General features: G+C 48.9%; 1 protein-coding gene across 1 annotated transcript in view; it reads right to left on the bottom strand.

Moving 5' to 3' along the window:
* Positions 1-21,979, bottom strand: part of CCDC88C (coiled-coil domain containing 88C) — a 180,324-nt gene that overhangs the window by 93,391 nt on the left and 64,954 nt on the right. Inside the window, exon 4 of the mRNA XM_006879117.1 lies at positions 13,081-13,150. Coding sequence (XP_006879179.1) covers positions 13,081-13,150 — 70 coding nt within the window. The remainder of the gene's footprint in view (positions 1-13,080; positions 13,151-21,979) is intronic.

Here is a 21,979-nt window from a genome sequence, read left to right as displayed (position 1 = left end):
GGGGCTGTGAGAGGCAGGGCCCTGGGGAGAGGGGGCTGTGAGAGGCAGGGCCCTGTGGAGAGGGGGCTGTGAGGAAGAGGGCCCTGTGGAGAGGGGGCTGTGAGAGGCAGGGCCCTGGGGAGAAGGGGCTGTGAGAGGCAGGGCCTTGGGGAGAGGGGACTGTGAGAGGCAGGGCCCTGTGGAGAGGGAGGCTGTGAGAGGCAGGGCCCTGGGGAGAGGGAGGTTGTGAGGAAGAGGGCCCTGTGGAGAGGGGGCTGTGAGGAAGAGGGCCCTGTGGAGAGGGAGCTGTGGGTGGCAGGGCCCTGGGGGGGGGCGGTGCTGTGGGTGGCAGGGGCCTAGAGAGACGGAGCTGTGAGAAGCAGGGCCTTAAGGAGAAGGGGCTGTGGGGCAGGGTCCTGGGAACAGGGGGCTGTGAGGGGCAGGGTCCTGAGAAGAGGGAGCTGTGGGTGTAAGGGCCCTGGGGAGAGGGGGCTGTGGGTGGCAGGGCCCTGGGGAGAGGCGGCTGTGAGGGGCAGGGTCCTAGGGAGAGAGGGCTGTGGGTGGCGGGCCCTGGGAAGAAGGGCCTATGAGTGTTGGGGCCCTGGGAGAAGACAGCCCTTGGGCTTTTGACAACAGTCCCAGCAACAAGACCTCACTCCCCATAATGAACCCTGAACCCTCTGCGAGCCCAGCCTTCATTCAGCGAGTACCCACAGGTCACGGAGAGGCAGAGCTACACAGTGTGCACTCAGGGATGGTTTCTATGGAGCCTGAAAAGCACTTCCTGGACACCCTTAACTGAGCACATAAATACCAAGAGGGTTAAATATTAAATTGCAAGGAGCCCCCCTTCCCACCGGCTTATTGAAACTGACACTTTAGCAGGAAGAGAAGGCTGCTTCCTGGCCCCCCCAGAACTAGCCACACTGCACAAAGTTACTAGCATACTCCAAGCTCTCTAAATTTCAGCTCTGTCCTTAGAAGCCCAGCCAAACACCACCTCCTCCAGGGAGCCTTCCTGACCTGCTGAGGCAGCAATCCTATTTTCCTTTGCTCTTTATACTTTTTGCCCCAGCAAGTCTGATTTAGGGCAGTTTTCCTCCCCTCTACAACCTGGACCAAGTTGTTACTGTTGTGTTAGGTGCCATTAACCACAAGTCACAGCGATCTTTTGAACAACAGGCTGAACTTCGCCCTTTTCTGAAACATCCTCTCAATCTCTAATATGCTCAAGTCCACTGTTACGGTCACTGTGCCAATCCATCTCATTGAGGGTGTTCATCTCCTCCTCTGACCCCTCCACCTTGCCCGGCATGATGTCCAAGAACTAGCCTCTCCGGACAATATGCCCAAAGCATGTGAGAGAAAGCTTCATCACTCCTGCCTCCGAGGTGCACCCTGGCTGCACTTTCTCCAAGACACACCTGTTCTTTCGGCAGTCCAGAGGACATTTAGTGCTCTTCCCCAACACCACAGCTCAAAGGCTGTCCTCCTTAATCACTGCCCCACTTTCAGATGCGCAGGAAGTAATGAAAAGATCATGGCTTGGGTCAGAGGCACCTTAACGTCTACACTGACATCCCTGATTTTTTAGCACTCTGGAGAGGTTCACGACAGCCAAAGTCTGGACCCAGAGGATATCTGGCCAAGGAGAAGTGGAGGGAGAGTCTGGGCAGGGCGAGGCCAGGAAGAGGAGGTGGACGCAGATGTGGTCTTCAGGGAGGCTCAGAAGTGGGTGTCCCCAGTGGCCTGTACTAGCAGTGGAAATGGGAAGACACAGAACGGGGACTCTTGAGTTCTGGGGGAAGCCCCTTCTGCAACCTCTGCAAGGAGGGGAAACTGAGGGCTGGCTGGACCACTGAGGAGCAGAGAGCACACTCCAGAGATGCAGGGTGATGCACGGCCTTTGTCACCATGCCCTTGTGACTCTGAGGAGTGATGGTGTGGGAATATGCAAATGAGGTACCTGTGGTCCACCACAGGGACTGGATAGTTTGCTAGCAATGCAAATAAACACATGATGCCCTTAAGAGGGCTTGCCATTGTATACCCTCAGACAGAACCAACCCATAGCTGACCCTCCAGTGGGTTTTGAGGCAAAGGAGATTGTCCATCTTTCTCCCATGAAGCTGGTGGCTTTGAACCCTGTACCTTTGGGTTGCCAGTGCAACTCCTTACCACTAGGCCACCAGAGCTTATGGAGGTTTGACAACACAGATGAGGTGTGTGAAACCCAAACAAGGGGACTGGTCAATAGCTTATAGAGGTTGGACACACTTCAGTGTGTCTGGTTTTGTTTTCAGTCTGGCCGGTTTTGCCATCCTGCTAGGCTTACAAAGAACCATTGCAGAGGCAAACAGGGACTCTTACTACTTCAAAAAAAGAAGAGATGAGAGCAGAGCAAGCAGGACAGAGGCCAGGACAGTCCACAGGGACTAAAGGCCAGGGAGAGCCTACTGTGAGTACAGGTGAGAGGCAGTCCTATTTGAAGAACTGTGCCCTGGACCCTAATCCTGAACTGTATTAGTTGGGGTAGTCAGGTGCTGTCAAGTTGGAACTGACCAACAGCTGACCGTCCAGTGGGTTCTCAGAGGCTGTAAATTGCACAGGAGATTGTCTATCTTTCTCTCCTGGGGTAGCTGGTGGATTCGAACCCCCTGCTTTTGAGTTGGCAACATAACTCCTTACCACTAGGCCACCAGGACTCATACATTAACCTAGTACTTCTCCAATAAACCTATCCTGAGTATTGGCTGGGAGTTCGTGTGGCCACCGCAATGAGAGGTAGAGAGTGCAGTGGAAGGCTGGTCTCAGAGCTGGTAAAAGGCAGCAGAAAGAAGGCATGTGTGATGCCCACCTCACAGGAGGCAGCCTTGAGCTGCTGATCTTAATCCCCCTCCCCTCGTATGACCTCAGAAAAGGTCAGAGCGTCCACTCCATTTTCACACCAGGGCCACCCTCAAAGACTGTGGCCATACCCAGGACAAGCCCTGGCGGTATGGCATGGGTCTGCCCACCCTGGCCTCTGGGCACCCTGCCCAGCATTTAGACTATGTAACACACCCTGAATGACACAAGGCCAGTGGCCAGTCCTCTTAAGATCCATGACTGGGATTCCATACACACAGCAGCCCTGATACCACAATGCATAAATGCTTGCCTACTGAATGAAATACATAGGTACATGGGGTTTTCGGAGGCCTGCTATTTCAGAAGTGGATGGCCAATCCTTCTTCCTAGTCTGTCTTAGTCTGAATGTTCAGATATAGAGGAGTATCAGACAGACCAGCATTTTATAGTAAAGTGAAAGATATATCCCTTATTGTGGAGTCAACAATCTCGGCACCAGCAGCCAGGAAATTAGAAGACGTATTGCCATGGGAAAGTCTGCTGATAGGGACCTCTCCAAAGTACTGAAGAGCAATGGTGTCTCTTTAGAGACTAAGGTGCGCCTGATACAGGCCATGGTCTTTGCTATCACTTGTTATGCATCAGAGAGTTGGACAATGACTAAGGAGGATAGAAGGAGAGTTGATGCCTTTGAGCTGTGGTGCTGGAGAAGAGTATTGGGGGTACGATGGACTGCTAGGAAAACAAACATTCATCCTGGAAAGGGTTAAACTGGGCTGCTTCTTGGAGGCAAGGATTCTAAGGCTTCGTCTGACATACTTTGGACATGTTGTGAGGAGAGACCGGTCCTTAGAGAAGGACATCATGCTTGGGAGGGTGGAGGGACAGCACAGGAGAGGAAGGCCCTCAATGAGGTGGACTGATTCAGTGACTGGGATAATTGGGATGGGAGTGTCAGAGACAGTGCGATTGGCACAGGACAGAGCAGAATTTAGGGCTGTTGTACATAGGGTCGCTATGAGTTGCAAGCGACTCGACGGCACATAACAACAACAACAACTGAATGAAAGGTTGGCAGTCCAAACTCACCCAGCAGCTCCTCTGGAGAAAGTCCTGCTGAAATGTTTCTGTAAAGACTTCAGACTAGAAAGCTTTACCAGGCAGTTCTACTCGGTTACAAGGAGCTGCTATGAATCAAAACTGACAGGATTGTACCTTTCTCTACCACAAGCACAACTGACAGTGGTAAAGACATCTTTTATCTCCCAGCCCTCACCTCTCTGGGCCTGCCTTCTCCACTGTGTGCCTCCCACCCACTGTAAAAAGCTCTGATGGTTATCAGCAATTTACAAGTCTGCAAGCCATTACTGCACTGAGATACAAACCTTGGAAGAAAAACCAGCGTTGTCTTCCAGCACTGCTGCTCTATGATTCATCACAGAAATTAATTTGCTAACACCCTGGCTTCCCGTCAGACAAATCTAGTCTTTTTCCCTGCATGTGGCACAGTGACAGGCCGGGCTGAGGCACAGCGATGCTTTGCAGCCTGATCTGGGAGCAGAGAGAGATCTGGTCCAAGAGGGGACCTGCTCTCGTGATAAAGCAGATACAATCTCTGGGGTTTCCCGAGACTTGGAGTCCCAGGGAGTCCCACCACTATAATAAAGCACATGTGATAAAGAAAGCCACATGAATTTTGTCTGTGTGTTTCCTAGTGTATACAGTTCATAGCGTTTACACAGTTGTTCTCTCTTTGTTGTTGTTGTTAAGTGCCGTCGAGTAGTAGACGACTCATAGCAACCCTATCAATGAAAGACCTGAACACTTGTATAACTTCGATCTTTTCTCCAAGTTCACAGAGTTTCCAGAGGCAAGCTATTTTGGAACTGGATGCCACTCCTGCTTCCAAGCTTGTTTTAAACCACAAGCTCCCAAACCAAAAGTGGGTGATTTTAATCCACGGCCCTCAAGCCTGGTTTTAATTGTTTTTAGTCCAAGATTCTTATAAATGGTATAGCACTGGTCTGCCCATTTGCTGTACAGAGGTAACTCGTGGTCACTGTGAAGCTGAACACTGTGACACTAATGTGTGAATGTGTTAATGGTTACCCATGGTGGACAGTGTTTGGTGGTGTTCCCCGATTAAAACAAGCTTGTAAGCAGAAGTGGCATCCACTTCCGAAACAGCTTGCCTCTGGAAACCCTATGAACCTGCAGAAACAATGAAAGTTATACAAGTTTCAGGTGTTTTGTTCACAGGATCGCTATGAGTCATCTACAACTCGATGGCACTTAACAACAAGTGTGTACAGAAGTCATCTTTGCACTGTAGTCTAACAAGGGAGTTCTGATAGCACAGTCCTTTGAGAGCTGGTGGTTTAAATGTACCGATGGCTCTGCAGGGGAAAGATAGGCAATCTCCTCCCATTTGATCTACAACCTGGAAAATCCAATGAAGAATTAATGGGTCGAGTTGTCTACTGAAGTAACTGTTGTTAGGTGTCATTGGGCCACAACTCTGCCCTAGCGTGCACCATCCTCAAGTTCTCGGTCATGCTCAAGCCCAGTGTTCCATGTATCTGGAAGCATTCCTCTCCTTTGCAGACCCTCTACCTTTCCAAGCAGAATGCCCTTCTCCCAAGAACTAACTCTTTCCGACAACATGCCCATCCTCGTCTCTAAGGAGCAGCCTGGTTGCAGTTCCTTCAAGGCGGATCGGTTTGATCTTCAGGCAGTCCATCCGATATTCGCTACCCCTGTCCAACGCCACAATTCAAAGGCGTCTATCCTCAGTGAGTGACAGCACGGTCAAAGAGTCTGAAACATTATAACATGACGGAGACACGAAAGGAGCAGGAGATGTCAGAAGACGGGCACTGCCAGACTTGGTCCTCAACACAGGGTTGTAATGAACCTTCAACTGTCAAAAACACGGCATCTGTGAACTGTTAAGGAAATGCGGTCCGCCCGAGTGCTCATCAACACAAAAGCAGACAGGATTAAACAGATGTATGGCCAGCAGAGAGGGGGACAGGACACACACACACGTGGGAACACAGATCTCAGCTGACCTTGACCAGTGACACCTGACCTTTAAAAATGCTAGAGTATGTTGTTAAAGCTTGTGAAGAATATGAGGAGGTGGGGAGGTGGGGAGATAAGGAGGCAGAGGAGGAGGGGGAAGAGGGAGAGGAGGGGGAGGAGGGAGAGGAGGAGGGGAGAAGGGGGAGGAGGCAGAGGAGGAAGGGCCGGAGTGGGGAGTGGGGAGGGAGAAGGGGAAGAAAGGGAGGGGGAAGGAGTTGGAGGAGGAAGGGGGAGGAAGGGAAGAAGTAGAAGAGGAGGAAAAGGAGGAGGAGGAGGAGGATTGTGAGGTGAGGAGAAGGAGGTAAACACAGTCTCCAGCCCTAACACTGTTCATTGAGCACCTACTATGTGCCAAGCACTGGTCCAAATGCTAACAGAGTTGCAATTTTTAAAAAAAAATTTGTCATCACAAGTGCTTAGAAGCAAAAATGGGAAAAGGACAATACAGCAGACATAACAAAATAAATGCATTTATATTAAATTGTGATCAGACATTATCCGGTTGGTCCTGAACTCAGGGCAGCCCTGCGTACACTGGGACAAGGTGTTGGCCTGTCCTGTGTCGTCCTCATAAACAGCTGCAAACCAGACTGTTTGGGTCCACAGTGTTTTCAGTGGCTGATGCTGGTACGTCTGTCACCAGGCCTTTCTTCCTAGTCCATTTCCATTCAGAAGCTCCATGGACCCTCAATCGGCTTCCCAGCAACACACAGGCCTCCCCTGACAGAGGGCTCGTGGCTGGAAAGGAGGTGCACCATGGGAAATCTAAGCTGGGTCTCTCACGGGGAAGACCAGAACTCTACCTCTGAGCCACCAGGCCGCCACAGGAAATGAAGGGGCTATGGGAAAGGGAAAGAGAAAACCAAGCTGGACAGAGGATAAGCAGCACAGAAAGCAGTGATTCGAAATGGACAGGTCAGAGCAGAAGGCAGCATCCAAGCAAAGGCTTGCAGAAGCGGTCAGCATGGGCACCAGAGGAAAGGATGTTCTGCTATCGGGACAGATGGAGAGGTGGACAGCTACGAGAGGACTTCAGGCACAGGGTGGTCCCATCTGAGCTCCTTCATATGCAGATCACTCCGTCACTGTGTTGGGACCAGAGCACACGGGAGGGCAGAGTGGCAGCCAGGAGGAGGTGGTAGTGGCCAGCCAAACAGTGACCAAGCACAAGGAGGAGAAGAGAGGGATCCGATCTAAGATGCCCATGAGGGGATGGACATGAGGTGAGAGAGACGGGGAGGACCTGGCCAAGGAGACAAGACAATGCGGACTCGTCCTGAGAAGACAGTGGGGGAAGGCCAGCAGCAGTGAGGTGACCGTCCTGTGAGGGCCACACCGTGGAAGCCAGAGAGGGCTGGGAGCGGGCTCCCTGGGGACCAAAGTGCTGCCATCTGGCCCCTGTGAGGATGTGGGGGGTCTCAGCCAGGGGCAGGCTCCCCCAGCAGATTAGTAAAGCACTTCCAAGGACACGAAGCATTCCCTCCTTCCCAGAGCTGTCCTTGAATGCCATCCAGAGCAGGACAAGAGAACATCGCTCTGACTGATGATGCAGGAAGTACGCCAGATACAGAGAAAAATCCCGTCATCCCGGGAGCTGTCACAGCTCCTGACTAGGTCAGAAAACGCAGGACAGATTCTTGGCTTCTGGAGATCGTTTCATGTCATCCTGTATGAAGCTGGGGTTCACTAGCTGTTCTATTCAGACCTGTCCTACCCACCCCCACCCAGGAGCTGAGGCCACATGGTGTATTTCCAGAAAAACCCAAATCAAAGGTGTTATAAATAACACTATACGGCTAGCATCGGCCCAAAAAGGCACAGATGGGCCTTTGATAAAAGTGTGTGATGACAGAATCAGCTGTATACAAAAAGAAAAAAAAAAGAAAGAAAAAGAAAACCCTTTCCAGGCAGTCACATAAATAAAAAGAAACCAATGAAGTTCTTCATTTAAAAAGAAACACAAAACACTTCACACATCTATTTTTAAAATTCAAAACAGAAAGCGCAATTCCATAAATACGCCTCTCTCTTTCTTCTGGCCCCCCGGGGGTGTCTCCTTGCTGCGGGTCGCCCTGCCAACATCCCTGCTCTCTCAGTCCCTTGGGAAAGCTTGTCGGAGTCTCCCCACTCCAGGCCAGCTCCAGTCTTCCTGGACTTGACCGTGTGGCAGGCACTGTCCCCAAGAGCCGCCAACTGGTCCAGGGCCTGACACTGCAATCATGAAGCCTGGAGCACCTGAAGAGGGACAACAGATGCCCCCAGAGGGAGAGTTTTACCCCCCAAGCCTTCCCGATGAGCTGGGAGCAGGTTCCCCACATCAAAGGCCCCGGGCCAACAAATAGATGCATAATATGATGGATAGAGTACGCATCCCCAAACCAGACATGAGTAACACTGAATCAGAAAGTGTCTTATCAGCTTTCAACACAATAAAACAATTTTCTTATAAAAGTATTTTCGTTCATAGGGTCAGTATGAGTTGCCAACGATTCGACGACACTTAACAACATAAAGAGAGATCAGTTGGCGTAGTGGACCGAAAGTGATGCGACCAAGCCAACGGTGAGTGACTCTAATCTGTGGCCCTAAAGCATGTCTTTAATTGTTTTTGGTGAAACATTCTTCTAGGTCTTATAGCCCTGATGTGTCCTCTTGCTGTACAGAGGTAACCTGTGGTCGCTGTGAAGCTAAACACTGTGACAATGATGTGTCAAATGCGATAATGGTTACCCATGGTGGACAGTGTTTGGTGGAGCTCCCCGATTAAAACAAGCCTGGAAGCAGGACTGGCATCCACTTCCATAAATAGCTTGCCTCTGGAAACCCTATGAACCTGGAGAAAGAATGGAAGTCACGCAACTGTTGAGGGCTTTCGTTCATAGGGTCACTATGAGTCGCCAACGACTTGACGGTACATAACAACAACAAGAAATTCACAGAAGGACAATTAGTGACCACAAAGACCACTACTATAAAAAACTAACATATTCTGGGCATGTTGCAAGGAGGGACCAGTCCTTGGAGAGTGAGGGACATCATGCTTGGGAGGGTGGAGGGACAGTGCAGGAGGGGAAAACCCTCGATGAGATGGAGTGACTCAGTGACTGGGGTAATGGGGATGGGTGTATCAGAGACAATAAGATTAGCTCAGGACAGAGCAGGGTTTAGGGCTGTTGTACATAGGGTTGCTGAGTTCCAAGTGATCTGAGGGCATGTAACAAAAAGGAAAAGTTGGTACCATCAGTTAGGAAATCAAAAACCAAACTGCATTGGAAAAATCTTCTGTCAGAGACCTCCTGAGATGCTAAAGAGAAACGATGTCAGTTTGGAGACTAAGGTGAGCCTGATCCATGCCGTAGTCTTCATAATTACCTGCTGTGCATGTGAGAGCTGGACAATGACTAAGGATGGCAGAAGAAGAATCGATGCCTTTGAGTTCTGGTGCTGGAGAAGAGCATTGTACACACCATGGACTTTCAAGAGAATGAACAGGTCTGTCCTAGAGAAGGTGAAACTAAGTTGCTGCTTGGAGGCAAGGATTTTGAAACTGTCTAACCTACTTTGGAGCATGTTGTCAGGAGGGACCAGTCTTTGCACAAGAACAGCGTGCTTGGAAAGGTGGAGGGACAGACAGCACAGGAAAGGAAGACCCTGGATGAGACAGAGTGACTCGGTGACTGGGGGAACGGGGGTAGGTGTGTTGGAGACAGCGAGATTGGCTCAGGATAGAGCAGGGCTCATTGCTTATTATGCCTAGGGTCTCTGAGTCACAACTGACTTGACGGCATGTAACAATTACAAAGGTACGTTTGTAGGCAGATAGGATCAATCTTGGAAGATTAACAGTGATTAGAATGGAGGAATAAAAATTAATTGTTAAGTTAGAAAAAAGGGAAAGAATAGTTCATAAGAGATTGTAATAAATTAATCAACAATAGTTAACAAAACATTACAGAACAAAATGTCCGTGAATGACTACATTAAACATCTGTGTAATTTATAAACTTTCACTCAAATAAAAAAGAAATCATTAAGAAAATTTAAAAGTATACTGATAAGACGTGATTTCTAGCTTAAAAATCTGGTGTGCTGATTAGCATGCGGGGGCTGGGAGAACAGGATTCATCTGCTGGTTTAAAATCAGTTCTCCTTAAACATTCTGAAACTTGGCTGAGCAGAAGGTTGAGCAACTCTTTGTACCTTTACAGAATTTAAAAAAAAAAAAATCACTGAACCGCACATTAAAGGGGAGTGAGTTTTATGGTATGTAAATTATACGTTCAGAGAGCTGTTATAAAACCAGCATCCACAAGTCCTTGAAGGCCTCAGTGCCAGGACCTCTGGGGAGGGGGTGTTGTGTACCCAGCAGCCTTTCCTCCACTGGCAGAGGGGCTGCCCCTGACGTACTCCGGGGAGGCCTGGGGCAAGAGCAGGGGAGAGCCTGGAGCAGGATTCCAGGGAGCCAACAGAGGGGGGCACAGGTGGATGAAATGTTGGGCCAAGACTGTTAAAGTACAAAGCTGGGAGGGTAGGTAGGGTGAAAGCCTGGAGTAGAATGCCAGGAAGTGGTAGGCTGGAGGCATGGGTAAGAGAAAACCCGGAGCCTGGATTACGGTGAGGGAAGAATGCCTTGTGGTGAAAGACAGAGAGATTTTCAGAAGGTTCCGGAAAGGAAGGATACCTGCTGGGCAGGTTAGCGGGGCTGAACAGCAGGTAGGCGGGAAGCTAGGCTGAGGAAATGGTAGGTGTGTGCGTGTTCTGAGGAAGGGAGATGCGTTTACTATCAGGTGAACTGTACAAAACAGCTTTTTTACAGGCCAGGTATTGGCAGCTGCATATGGCTGGACCTGGCGCTGGCATGGGATACAGGTCAGCCAGGTTCCTCTGAGTGATCTAGTCAAGGGCAGGTTACACTGTCCCCGTGAGCATCAGTTTTTTTTTTTTCCTTTCTTTATTTTTATTATTAATTTTAATGAAAATTTACAGAGACTTTAGATTTCCATTCATTCACTGCTGCACTTTTCTCCCTGCCCCTCCCCCCTCCCCAGTTTGCTCCTCTCTTTGAAAAGTAAAAGAAAAATTCTTTCATTGTTCTACAATCCCTCCCCCCAAGTCCACCCCATGATGCAGCCTTCGTTCTGGACTCCTGTCAGGACAATAATGCCTAATCACATATCCCTTTTAAACAGTTCTTTCCCTCATCTGTTTCAAAGCAGTATACATTATTTATCCCCTCTTTCTCAGTCTCCCCCCCTCCGCAACCCCAATGTCAGTCCCATTTTACAACAATGGCACTACACAGGATTTGTCGTTTTGTGACTGAGATACTTCCCTCAGCACAATGTCCTCCAGGGTCACCCATTTTGAATAATATTGCACGAGTTCCTTGGTTTTCAATGCAGCGTAGTATTCCATTGTGTGAATATCCCAAAGCTTCTCTATCTATTCGTTTGTTGACGGGCACTGAGATGGTAATGACATGTCAGATAAGGGACTTATAGCTAAAATTTATAAAATATTCGAGCACCACAACAAGATAAACAATCCAACTGAAAACTGGGCACAAGATATGAACAGACACTTCACCAAAGAAGACATTCAGATAGCAACAAACACATAAAGAGCATCCGTTTTCTTACCCAGAAACAGGCTGGCTACAGCAACACCCAAACTGCCTCATTTTCATTTCTGACACATCACAGGTAGGGCTGGTGGGCTCACCCAGAGCCCAGGAGGAGTGTCCTTCTCTCAGCCCTTCTGCTTCTGACAGACCACGTCTTTCTGGCCCTGGAGCCACACACCTCTGCAGGTATCTCTCCTGTCTTCCAGGGAGCATCACACCTGGATCAGCCAAGACAGGGACACGGCCATCCCCGCTTTCCTGAGCCCGGGGCCCCCTTGGCCTGGCTGTGGCTCAGCTGCATTCGGTCACCTCCTCTTCTCTCTCTCTCTCTCTCTGGGAAACTTTTGCAAAGAAGCCAAAAAGCAAATGGCACCAAGACAGAGCTGGCCAGGAGGAGTGCCAGGGATTCCTGTCACTAATGAGCCATGTGACAGGTGTCTCTGCAGGAGGCAGCCAGGTGGCCCCGCAGGAACTCTGCAGCCACCAACAGAGAGGGCCATGTGAGTGAGGGGCCCAGCCACACTGAAGAATGAGAGGGGCTCCTACTGAGATAAGTTGGGGCACCAGCCAACTGGGGCCCAGCAAGGAAGGAGCCTCTGTTATGTGCAGTGATTTAGCTCGCAGCCCCAGCTGGACAGGCCACCCTCGGGGTCCTGGCTCCAAAAAGGGCTGCTCCTCCGTGCGTAATGTCCCTGGCACACTCCAAGCCCTTTGCCTCCAGACACGGTGACTTCAGCTACTGTTACGAGGGCAGGAAAAGGGCGGCCAGGCTCCAATGAGGTGAGAGGGAGGACTCACCACCATAAGGACACTGCAGCCCCCTCTATAAACCATCACCCCCTGGGACCCACGGTCCTCCTGTCACTTATGCAAAACCAAACAAGCAAACCCACTGCCAATGAACTGTGTGACTGACAGAGACCCTACAGGACAGAGCAGAACTGCCCCAAAGGGATTCCAAGGTTTAATCAAACACAAAGTTTCTTCCTTGGACCAGCTAGTGGGTTCAAACCCCTGACCTGTTCATTAGTAGTCAAGTGCATAACCACCGCACTGCCGGGATTTACTCCTCATCTCAAACCAAAGATTCCAGGCCAAGTTCTTGACCAAAACAAGAGGTCTCAGCCAGAGTCACCCTGTCTCTCAGAACCATGAGCATCTATCCCACAGACCGTGAGCGCCGTACCAGGACACAACAGGAGGTGTCCACTGCCGTGTAAGTTCAGCAGGTAACGGACCCCATCAGCCCACCCCACAGACACCCACCAGAGCAAGAACAAAGCGACCCAGCGGCGGCAGATGGCACCACTTCCTCTGCCAATAGATGCCATGCTCTAATATCGCCTGGGGCAGAAAGATTGATTCTTCTGGAGGAAACAAGCCCTCGACTTGGAGCTCCAGGGAGTAAGATCACCTGTCCCAATAATCTCACTATCCTGATCTCATGCACACTGGCTCCAAGCTGGCAGCCAGGGCTCCGTGGCCAACAGCAGCCCGGGGCATTGTCCAGGTCCCGGGATACCCAGGATGGGGTTCTCACTCACCGGACAGCGGGTCTTTGCCGATCACCAGAACATTGGGCAGATTCATCACAATCAGCTGCTGCAGGACCTCCTACAGAAACACAAGGAGAAAGAGAAGGTGAGGCCTTTCCAGTCCTAGCAAATCACCCGATGACCTGACAGGTATTAAATCTTAGCTGTGAAATCATTAGAGAGTGCTGGTGGTCTAGCGGTAAGAAGCCGCACGGACAACCCAAAGGCACTCGGTTTGAATCCATGAGCCACTCCTTAGGAGACAAATAATCTCCTCCTTTACAATTTACTGCCTCTGAAAGCCCACTAGAGGGTCAGCTACGAGTCAATTCTGACTTGATGGCACACAACAACATGTTTAAAGTCCCTGGAAAAATAAGATCTATTACATGTTCTGATGGCGGGGATTAGAGGGAATTTGCTTTTCTTTTTAATTTTTTTTTATTTTATTATTTGCGTGTTGCCTGGTTCAAATTGTTTTTCTGTCAAACATTCTTCTAGGTGGTATAGCACTGGTCTGTGCATTGCTGTACAGAGGTAACTCGTGGTTGCTCTGATGCTAAACACTGTGACACTGATGTGTCAAATGTGATAATGGTTACCCATGGTGGACAGTGTTTGGTGGAGCTCCCAGATTAAAACAAGCTTGGAAGCGGGAGTAGCATCTACTTCCGAAATGCCTTGCCTCCGGAAACTCTATGAACAGTGCTCAGGTCTTTCATTCATAGGGTTACTATTAGTCGTCTACGACTCGATGGCAGCTAACAACAACAAAAACCATCAAATCAGATCTGACTGGTACAGGAGGAGACCGTCCCTCCTTCTCCAGCAGAGCATCTGGTGGATTTGAACCGTGCACCTCTGGGATTGCAGTGCAGCTTCCTGCCACTAGGCCACCAGAGCTCCCTTTGAATTTCCTTTTCAATGAGGTCCTTCAGTATTTTTATTACACTGCCTGTGAAATTAAAAAGGAAAAAAGATTAAAGAGATGCTGCCAAGAAGGGCATCACGCTTGGTCAATAACACAGAGGGAGAATTCGGTGAGATGGCCGGACACAGAGACAGCAACAAAGGGCTTGAACACAGCAGTGACCGTGAGGCGAGGAGGGCACAGGACTGACCGGCAGTGTTGCGTTCTGTTGTACACAGGCTCCCTGTGAGGTGGAGGTGACCTGATAGCAACTGGCAGCCACCACCACTACCACCGAGTCTTTATAATCTGATGATCTGGGATTAAGCATCAAGCATTTTTCTTGATCTAAACTGTATACCAGTGCTCTGTGGGGCAAGGATGATAAAGCTTCCTCTCACATGCTTTGGGCGTGGTACTAGGCTATTCACTGGAGAGGGACTTCATGCTTGGGAAGGCGGACAATCGGCGAAAGAGAGGAAGACTCTCAACCACGTGAACTGACAGTGGCAGCAATGGGCTCGAGACTGTCAGAGACTGAGTGTGGCGCAGGACAGGACAGGGTTCAGGTCTGTTGTTCAAAGGGTCACTAAAAGTCACCCTCTACTAGCATCACCTAACAACAACAACAAACTCACCAAGACTTCCCTGATTCACAGACGGGACTGCCCAGGAGAGGGCTGGAACCCACTAACTTCAGAAAAGGAGCTGCTCCAGCCTTTCACCCTGAGGGTCTTTCAGAACCCCCCCTCCTCCCATCCCAGCCACCCGTCAGAGGCCCTGCCTGATCCTTTCACAGATCTCTCTGTGACAGTTCCCTGAGGAAAATGCTGTCCCCATCACCTAGGACATCCATGAGGATCAGGACAAGCCAGGTCTTGCTGACCAGATGTCCCTTGTCTTTCAAGAATCAGAAGCGAAGCATCCTGGGTTCCCAGTGCCTCAAGGTCTTAGGAAGGGGTCACCACGGCCTCTCAGGGATTTAATACATTTCCACGGAGACGTGCTGGATTTCAGGATAGCCAGAGTCAACAGAATTTCAGGCTATTCAGCCAACGGAAGGACCCACCAGTATCACACCCACTGCCGTCCACCTGAATCGACTCACAGACCCTGCAGAGCAGAGCAGAACTGCCCGTGGGGTTTCCAGTCGTGAAAGGAGCTGATGGTCTCATCCTTCTCAGGTGGATCCGCTGCTGGGCTCAAAGTGCCGACCTCAAGGATTACAGGCAAGAGTTTTAACCACTGCACCATGAGGGTGGCTCACTGGGGACAAGGATGTAGAGAAGATGAAATCAGCTTGTCCACGGGGCCCCACCGGGTACCCAGGACCTGGGGCTCATCCTATTAGAATGGAGGCCTCCCTCGGGCAGGACAGGTACCATGACCTTCCCCTCTCTCCTCTGGAAGACTGGTCCTTCTTGGGTCTGTTTGTGCCACATGGGGAAGGACACGCTACACCGCCAGGTGGACCCCACGACCGAGAGCACAGGCGGCTCTCCATTCTCCAGTCAGTGCCAGGGGAGCGTCTTTCTTCTTGATCCGAGTCACATGTGACCATGTGAGAGCGTGAATGTTTTCTCAAGCAACGTGTCTTGATTGGTTAAGGGCCTGTAAGTGCTGGAGATTAAGCTGGAGTTGTGTAACAGCCTCGCCCCTTCTCCTTCAGGGCTTAAAGAAAGCTAGCCATAGTGGGGAGGCAGGAGAAACAGACTTCCTCGGTGCACAGAAGGATTCCACCACGGGACCACCCCGAGACAGAGCCTACACCTCCATGGATTGAAATCCTCCAAAATCGCTTTCTAGTTCACATTCGAAAAGATGAATGGCACGTGGCCATGAGAAAAGTCTCCACATCCAACTGCAGAAAGAACCAAGGGAAGCCATGAAGCCTGCTCCACAGACCTTTCAGAATTCCCAACAAGTTCCCTCCCACCTCCTTCCAAGTCTCTGCACCATGTTCCTAAAAGGAGTTCAACTTCTCACCAAAGAAGACATTCAGACAGCAACATATGTAAAAATGTTCAAAATCCCTAGCTATCAGAGAGATGCAAATCAAAACAATTACGAGACATCATCTCACCCCAGAAAAAGTGGCAAAGTTCAACAGGGCAGCAAACAGAAAATGCTGGCAAGGTTGTGGAAAGACTGGAATGCATATTCACTGTTTGTTGGAGTGTAAAATGGTACAACCACTATGGAAGGCAATCTGGCGCTTTCTCAACAAGTTGGAAATAGAAATGTCATCTGACCCAGCAATTCCAATGCTGGGAATATACCCTATAGAAACCAGATCTGTGGATCAAACAGATGCCTGCACACCCATGTTTTTTTGCTGTGTTAATCACAATAGCAAAAAGATGAAGCGAGTCAAATGTCCATCAATAAACTAATGGACAGAAAAACTATGGTACATTTACACAATGGAAAACAATGGGCTCATAAAATAATACACTACACCAGTGACTCTAGAGGGTATTATGCGGAGTGAAATATCTGTTACAAAAGGATAAATAAAGTGTAACACTGCTGTTATAAAATAGAACTGACATAGGGGTTTAGTGGGAGAACATGAAAAGAGTGGATAGATAATAAACACTGCATTGGAACAGATGAAGGAAAAAACTGTTTAAAAGAAATATGTGGTTGTTGTTATGTGCCGTCGAGTCGCCTGCGACTCATAGTGACCCCATGTACAACAGCCCTAAACCCTGCTCTATCCTGTGCCAATCGCACTGTCTCTGATTCATCTACCCCCATTACCCCACTCACTGAATCAATCCTTCTCATCGGGGGTCTTCCTCTCCTGCACTGTCCCTCTACCTTCCCAAGCATGATGTTCCTCTCCAAGGACTGGTCCCTCCTTGCAACATGTCCAAAGTATGTCAGACAAAGCTTCAAAATCCTTGCTTCCAAGAAGCATCCTGGTCTCACCCTCTCTAGGACGAACCTGTCTATTCTCTTAGAAGTCTATGGTATATTCCATACTCTTCTCCAACACCACAACTCAAAGGCATCAATTCTCCTACTATCATCACAAGTCATTGTCCAGCTCTCTGATGCATAGCAAGTAATTGCAAAGACTAAGGCCCAGATCAGGTGCACCTTAGTCTCCAGACTGACATCATTGCTCTTCAGTATTTTGAAGAGGTTCCTGACAGCAGGCTTTCCCAGTGCAATTAGACATTGTATATGTATGACAACAATCTGGAATGAGAGATGCATTGCAAAGTGGACTAGGAGAGGCAGAAGGGAAAGGGAGGAAGGAAAATGCATCAATTAATGAATATTTTTTTTAAAATTGAAAAGGAGTGTACATGTTCATATACAAGATACCTAACAGGGACATTACTCTGAAGGTCTCTACAAAAGACATCTTTTTTCTGTTAAGGCCACGTAACTAAAGCCAAGCACTACTCCTAGAAAAGTACCCCTCTGTAACCTCTTCCCAAAACAGGGTCTTTAATTTCAACAAATGAAAAGTGAGACCCATTGTCACTGAGTCGATTCTGACTCACTGAAACCCTCCAGGACAGAGCAGGACTTCCCCAGAGGCCTTCCACGGCTGGAAATCCTTCTGGAAACAGAGCTACAGCTTTCTCCTCCAGAGCTGCCCATGGGTGGGAACTTCACATGAGCTGCCATTGCCCATCATTCAATTAACAGCCAGGCAACTTAACCTGGGTTCCTGTTTTGCTTAATAAATTGTTCCTCATTTCCTCACAAGAAACAGGTATCCCTTGTGAGAATAAAAGGTGTTATTTCATGAACTGTATGACCTGTGGATATCTTATTTCCAAACAAGCAGAGTTTCCTACAGACTTAACCTTATGACCAAAGACCCACCCAAGGAATTAACTGGTTCCCAAAGAAAACATAAGTCACATTTCCTACAAGGTGTCCTCTAAGGGACAAGTGCCCACTAGGAGAAAGGCCTCAGATGGGCAACAGCTGTCCAATAGAACCCAAGCCACAATTAACTGGTCATTCTGGTACAAGACTCATCTTTGCTTAGCTCTGGTAGCCTGTAGAAGTTCAAAAACGGAAGCTAGCCTTCGGTATGGACTGTATCTCAATGTCAAGAAAACAAAAATCCTCACCACTGGACCGAAAGGTAACTTCATGACAGCTGGAGAAAAGACTGAAATCATCAACAACAAAAATCTTACTGGGATCCATAATCAACACCCTTGGTACTAGCAGTCAGAAAAATCAGGAGACATATTGCACTGGGAAAGTCTGTCATCAGGAACCTCTCCAAACAAGGAGCAATGATGTCAGTTTGAAGACTAAGGTGCCTGATTCTGGCCATGTCCTTTTCAGTCACTCGCTATGCATCTGAGAGCTGAACAATGAATATAAATGACAGAAGAAGAATTGATACCTCTGAACTATGGTTTTGGAGAAGAGCTCTGAATATCCCATAGATGGCCAAAAGAACAAACAGATTAAGTCTTGGAGAAGATGCAGCCAGAGTGCTCCTTGAAGGCAAAAATGATAAATCTTCATCTCACATACTTTGTGATTGTTACAAGGAGAGGTTACTCCTTGGAGAGGAAAGAAGAGGGGAGACCCTCAACCAGATGGACTGACACAGTGACTGCAGCAATGGGCTCAAGTATGTCAGACAGTGAGGACAGCACAGGCTAGGGCGGGGTTCAGATCTGTTGCTCACAGGGTCACGATGAGCTGGATTCAATTCAACAGCACCTAACAACAGGAAGAAGACATTCTGGTGGCTAAGAGGGTAAGAAGCTGAACTGCCAACCCAAAAGCGCACAGTTCAAATCCAAGAGCTGCTCCTCAGGAGAAGATGGGCAATCTCCACTCTTATGATTTACCGCCTCTGAAAACCCACTAGGAGTTGGTTCTGACTCAATGGTACATAACAACAATAACAGTCATCAAAATAAAATTACACTTGTGAAATTAAAATTAGACTTGTGAAACTATTCATTTTAACAGTATGTTTTGTTGTTGTTGTTGTTGTTGTTGTATACCTTCAAGTTGGAACGGGCTCACAGCTGATCCTCCAGCAGGTTGCTTTAGTCAAGTCAACAGACCCCAAACACGACTCCAACATACAAGCAGTATGGAGAGTGTGAATGCAGTTATTCTCTGCATTCTTTTTCTCGCACTGACTCTCTGGGATGCAGTGAGTACCCCCTGCAGCCTGTCACCGCTCTGGTGCTACATTTTTGTTGGAAATAACCTCACGTGCAAGGAGGTGTCTTATGCAACAACTGAATCAACTATTAGGGTGTTTGTTTTGGTTTTAATGACTGTCAAAATATCTGTAACACAACACTTGCCAATTCCACAATCTTCAGATGTACAAACTTTGTGATATCAATGGCATTAATCAAGCTGTAACCACCAGTGTGTAATAAAAATCCTCAGAAAACAAAATTCAAGCTCTGGTGGTCTAGAGGCAGGAAGCTGCACTGCAATCCCAGAGGTGTGTGGTTTGAACCCTCCAGATACTCTGCTGGAGAAGGAGTGACAATATCCTCCTGTGTCAATCAGATCTGATTTGACAGTACACACACACACACACACACACACACACACACACACATCCTCACCAGTAGGCCAGTAAGTAACATGATAAATGTAGAAAAGACTGAAGTTGTGAAGGACTTTGTTTTACTTGAATCCACAATCAACATCCATGGAAATAAAAAGTAAAAACAAGCAAAAAAAACCCACCAATAAAAGGTATTAGACTAATCTGCTTGCAAGAAACTCTTTTTATGGTGCAACCCTTCTGGAAGGCAGTTTGGCACTTCCTCAAAAAGCTGAACATAGAAACTGCATATGACCCAGCTATTCCACTACTTGGAATAAACCCTGAGAATATGAGAACTGAGGCACAAACGGAAATTTGTACACCAATGTTCATAGCAGCATTATTCACCATCGCAAGAACATGGAAACAGCCCCAATGTCCAACCACAAACAAATGGATTGAGAAATTATCGTACATTCACACAATGGAATACTATGCAGCACACAGGAGCAATAACTTTGTAAATTATTACCTAACTTGGGAGAAACTGGGGAGCATTATGCTAAGTGAACTAACTCAGTCCCACTAGGACAAATAGTGTATAAAACCGTTATTATAGAATGAGTACAAGGATCCAGGAAGGGTGGGAGAAGCTGGAAACAGAGGGATGTGGATGTGCAGGGGGAAGAGGGGATTTATCACTGGGTTGCACAGTTTGATGGGTGGGAGGGTGAGGGAAATGGAAAGAATTTGTTCAAATTTGTATTTTAATTTTGTAAATAAACTAGTAAGAAAAAAATTAAAGAAAAAGAAAAAAAAAGAAACTCTTTTTTAAATGCTAAAGAGGAAGGATATCAATTTAAAGACTAAGGTGTGCTTGACCCAAGCCATGGTATTTTCAATAGCTTCATATGCACGTAAATGTTGGACAATGAGTAAAAGAGACTGAAGAAGAATCTGTGCCTCTGGATTGCGGTGTTGGAGAACACGACACACACCATGGACAGCAAACCCCACACTGGTCTGTCTTAGAGGAAGAGCAAACCAGGGTGCTCCTCGGACGTGAGGAAGAAGGAATTCATCTCCCATAATCTGGGCATGTTGTGAGGAGGGCCCAGTACCTGGAAAAGGACACCGTGCTGGCAGAGCAGAGGGGAGTGAAGGAGAGGAAGACCCTCAAGAAGAAGGCTTCAATGGACACGACACTGAGCCGAGCAGAGGTCGGGGGTGGTCGGTGGGTGGTACAGGATCAGCAGGCTGTTCATTCTGTTTCGCTCAGAGTTGTTTGCAGTGGAAACCAATTCAAACAGCAGATCTTCAAACGCAAACATCTTCAGGTATCGGTCGGGAAATTTCAAATGTCTGAGAAGGAGAATCCACCTCGTGCACTGTCAGGTGCACTCTGAGGTCCTGGGCAGCGTGGGCCCAGCTGCTTTTGAGCATTGGTGACGAGGAACCAGGGCCATCTGTCCTCACACATCTCTGTCCTCCCAGAGATGAGGCGAGGCTCCTTTGGTGGGGGGACTCTGGGGCAACAGGCCAGGCCTTAGGTCCAGTGGAGACGTGAGAAGGGTGCTGACGAGAGAACCCCATGCCTGGCGTCCAAACAGAAAGCCATTGTGGAGGGTGCAGCTGGCAGTGGCCGCTCTGAGGGTGGGCGGGCAGCTGGTTAGGCCCTGGCTGGGGCGGCCACTATCCCATCTCTCGGAGGGGACGCCAAGCTGCCTCTGTCCCGTTAGCTGACCCTCTCTCAGTCCAACTAGCAGATAAGCCACAAGGATGGGGCTCCGACAAGGATGGGGCTCTCCCAGGTGGCGTTCTCCTGTGTCCCCTCACCCCCTTGTCCCATCCCTGCTTAGGTTTGCTTTCAGATCTAAGGAGGAGATGCAGGCAAACTCCAAGCTTTCCTTTTAACAAAGGTGCAAGAGTGGGGCCCTCTGGGGGGTTCACACCTGCAAGGGGCCGATTCACCTTTCTCCTGCCACCCCTTAGACCCTGCTGGCTTAAAACAGGAAGGTCCAGAGGCTTCCATGTGTGTGAGCTCTCTTGTGTGTGTGCACAGCTGCCTCTGTGTGTGTGTGTGGGGGGGGATGCGCGCGCATGTCTACAGTGGAGATTATCTTCAGCGTCCACACTGGAAATACTAAAACTGGTGGATTATAAACCACAATTTCCTGAAAGAAAAAAAAAAACAAACCACTGGCCATAATTTGGAGAGCCTGCCACCCTGCCCCCAGCCGTGACGTCTCCTCCAGGGTCACCTCAGTTGAGAGCCAAGGACCTGCGCCCCAAGTTCAGGGTCCTGGCCCACTCCCCGGGATTGCACAGCCAGGGACCCAGTCTGCCAACTTGGCCGTGAGAGGAAGCATAAGCACAGGGTTTGTCCTGGGCACCTGTTCCAAGCGGGGCCAGCACAGCCTCGTGCCTGTAATTCCATCTGGACGGGGACGCTCTGTTGTCACCATGATTGTGCTTTGGCTGGGCCGGGA

Source organism: Elephantulus edwardii, unplaced genomic scaffold (genome assembly GCF_000299155.1).
Source record: "Elephantulus edwardii isolate Elephantulus edwardi_28Jun2011 unplaced genomic scaffold, EleEdw1.0 scaffold00002, whole genome shotgun sequence".
NCBI lineage: Eukaryota > Metazoa > Chordata > Mammalia > Macroscelidea > Macroscelididae > Elephantulus > Elephantulus edwardii.
Note: the sequence above shows the minus strand (reverse complement) of the source record. Positions and strands in the feature narration are given on the sequence as shown.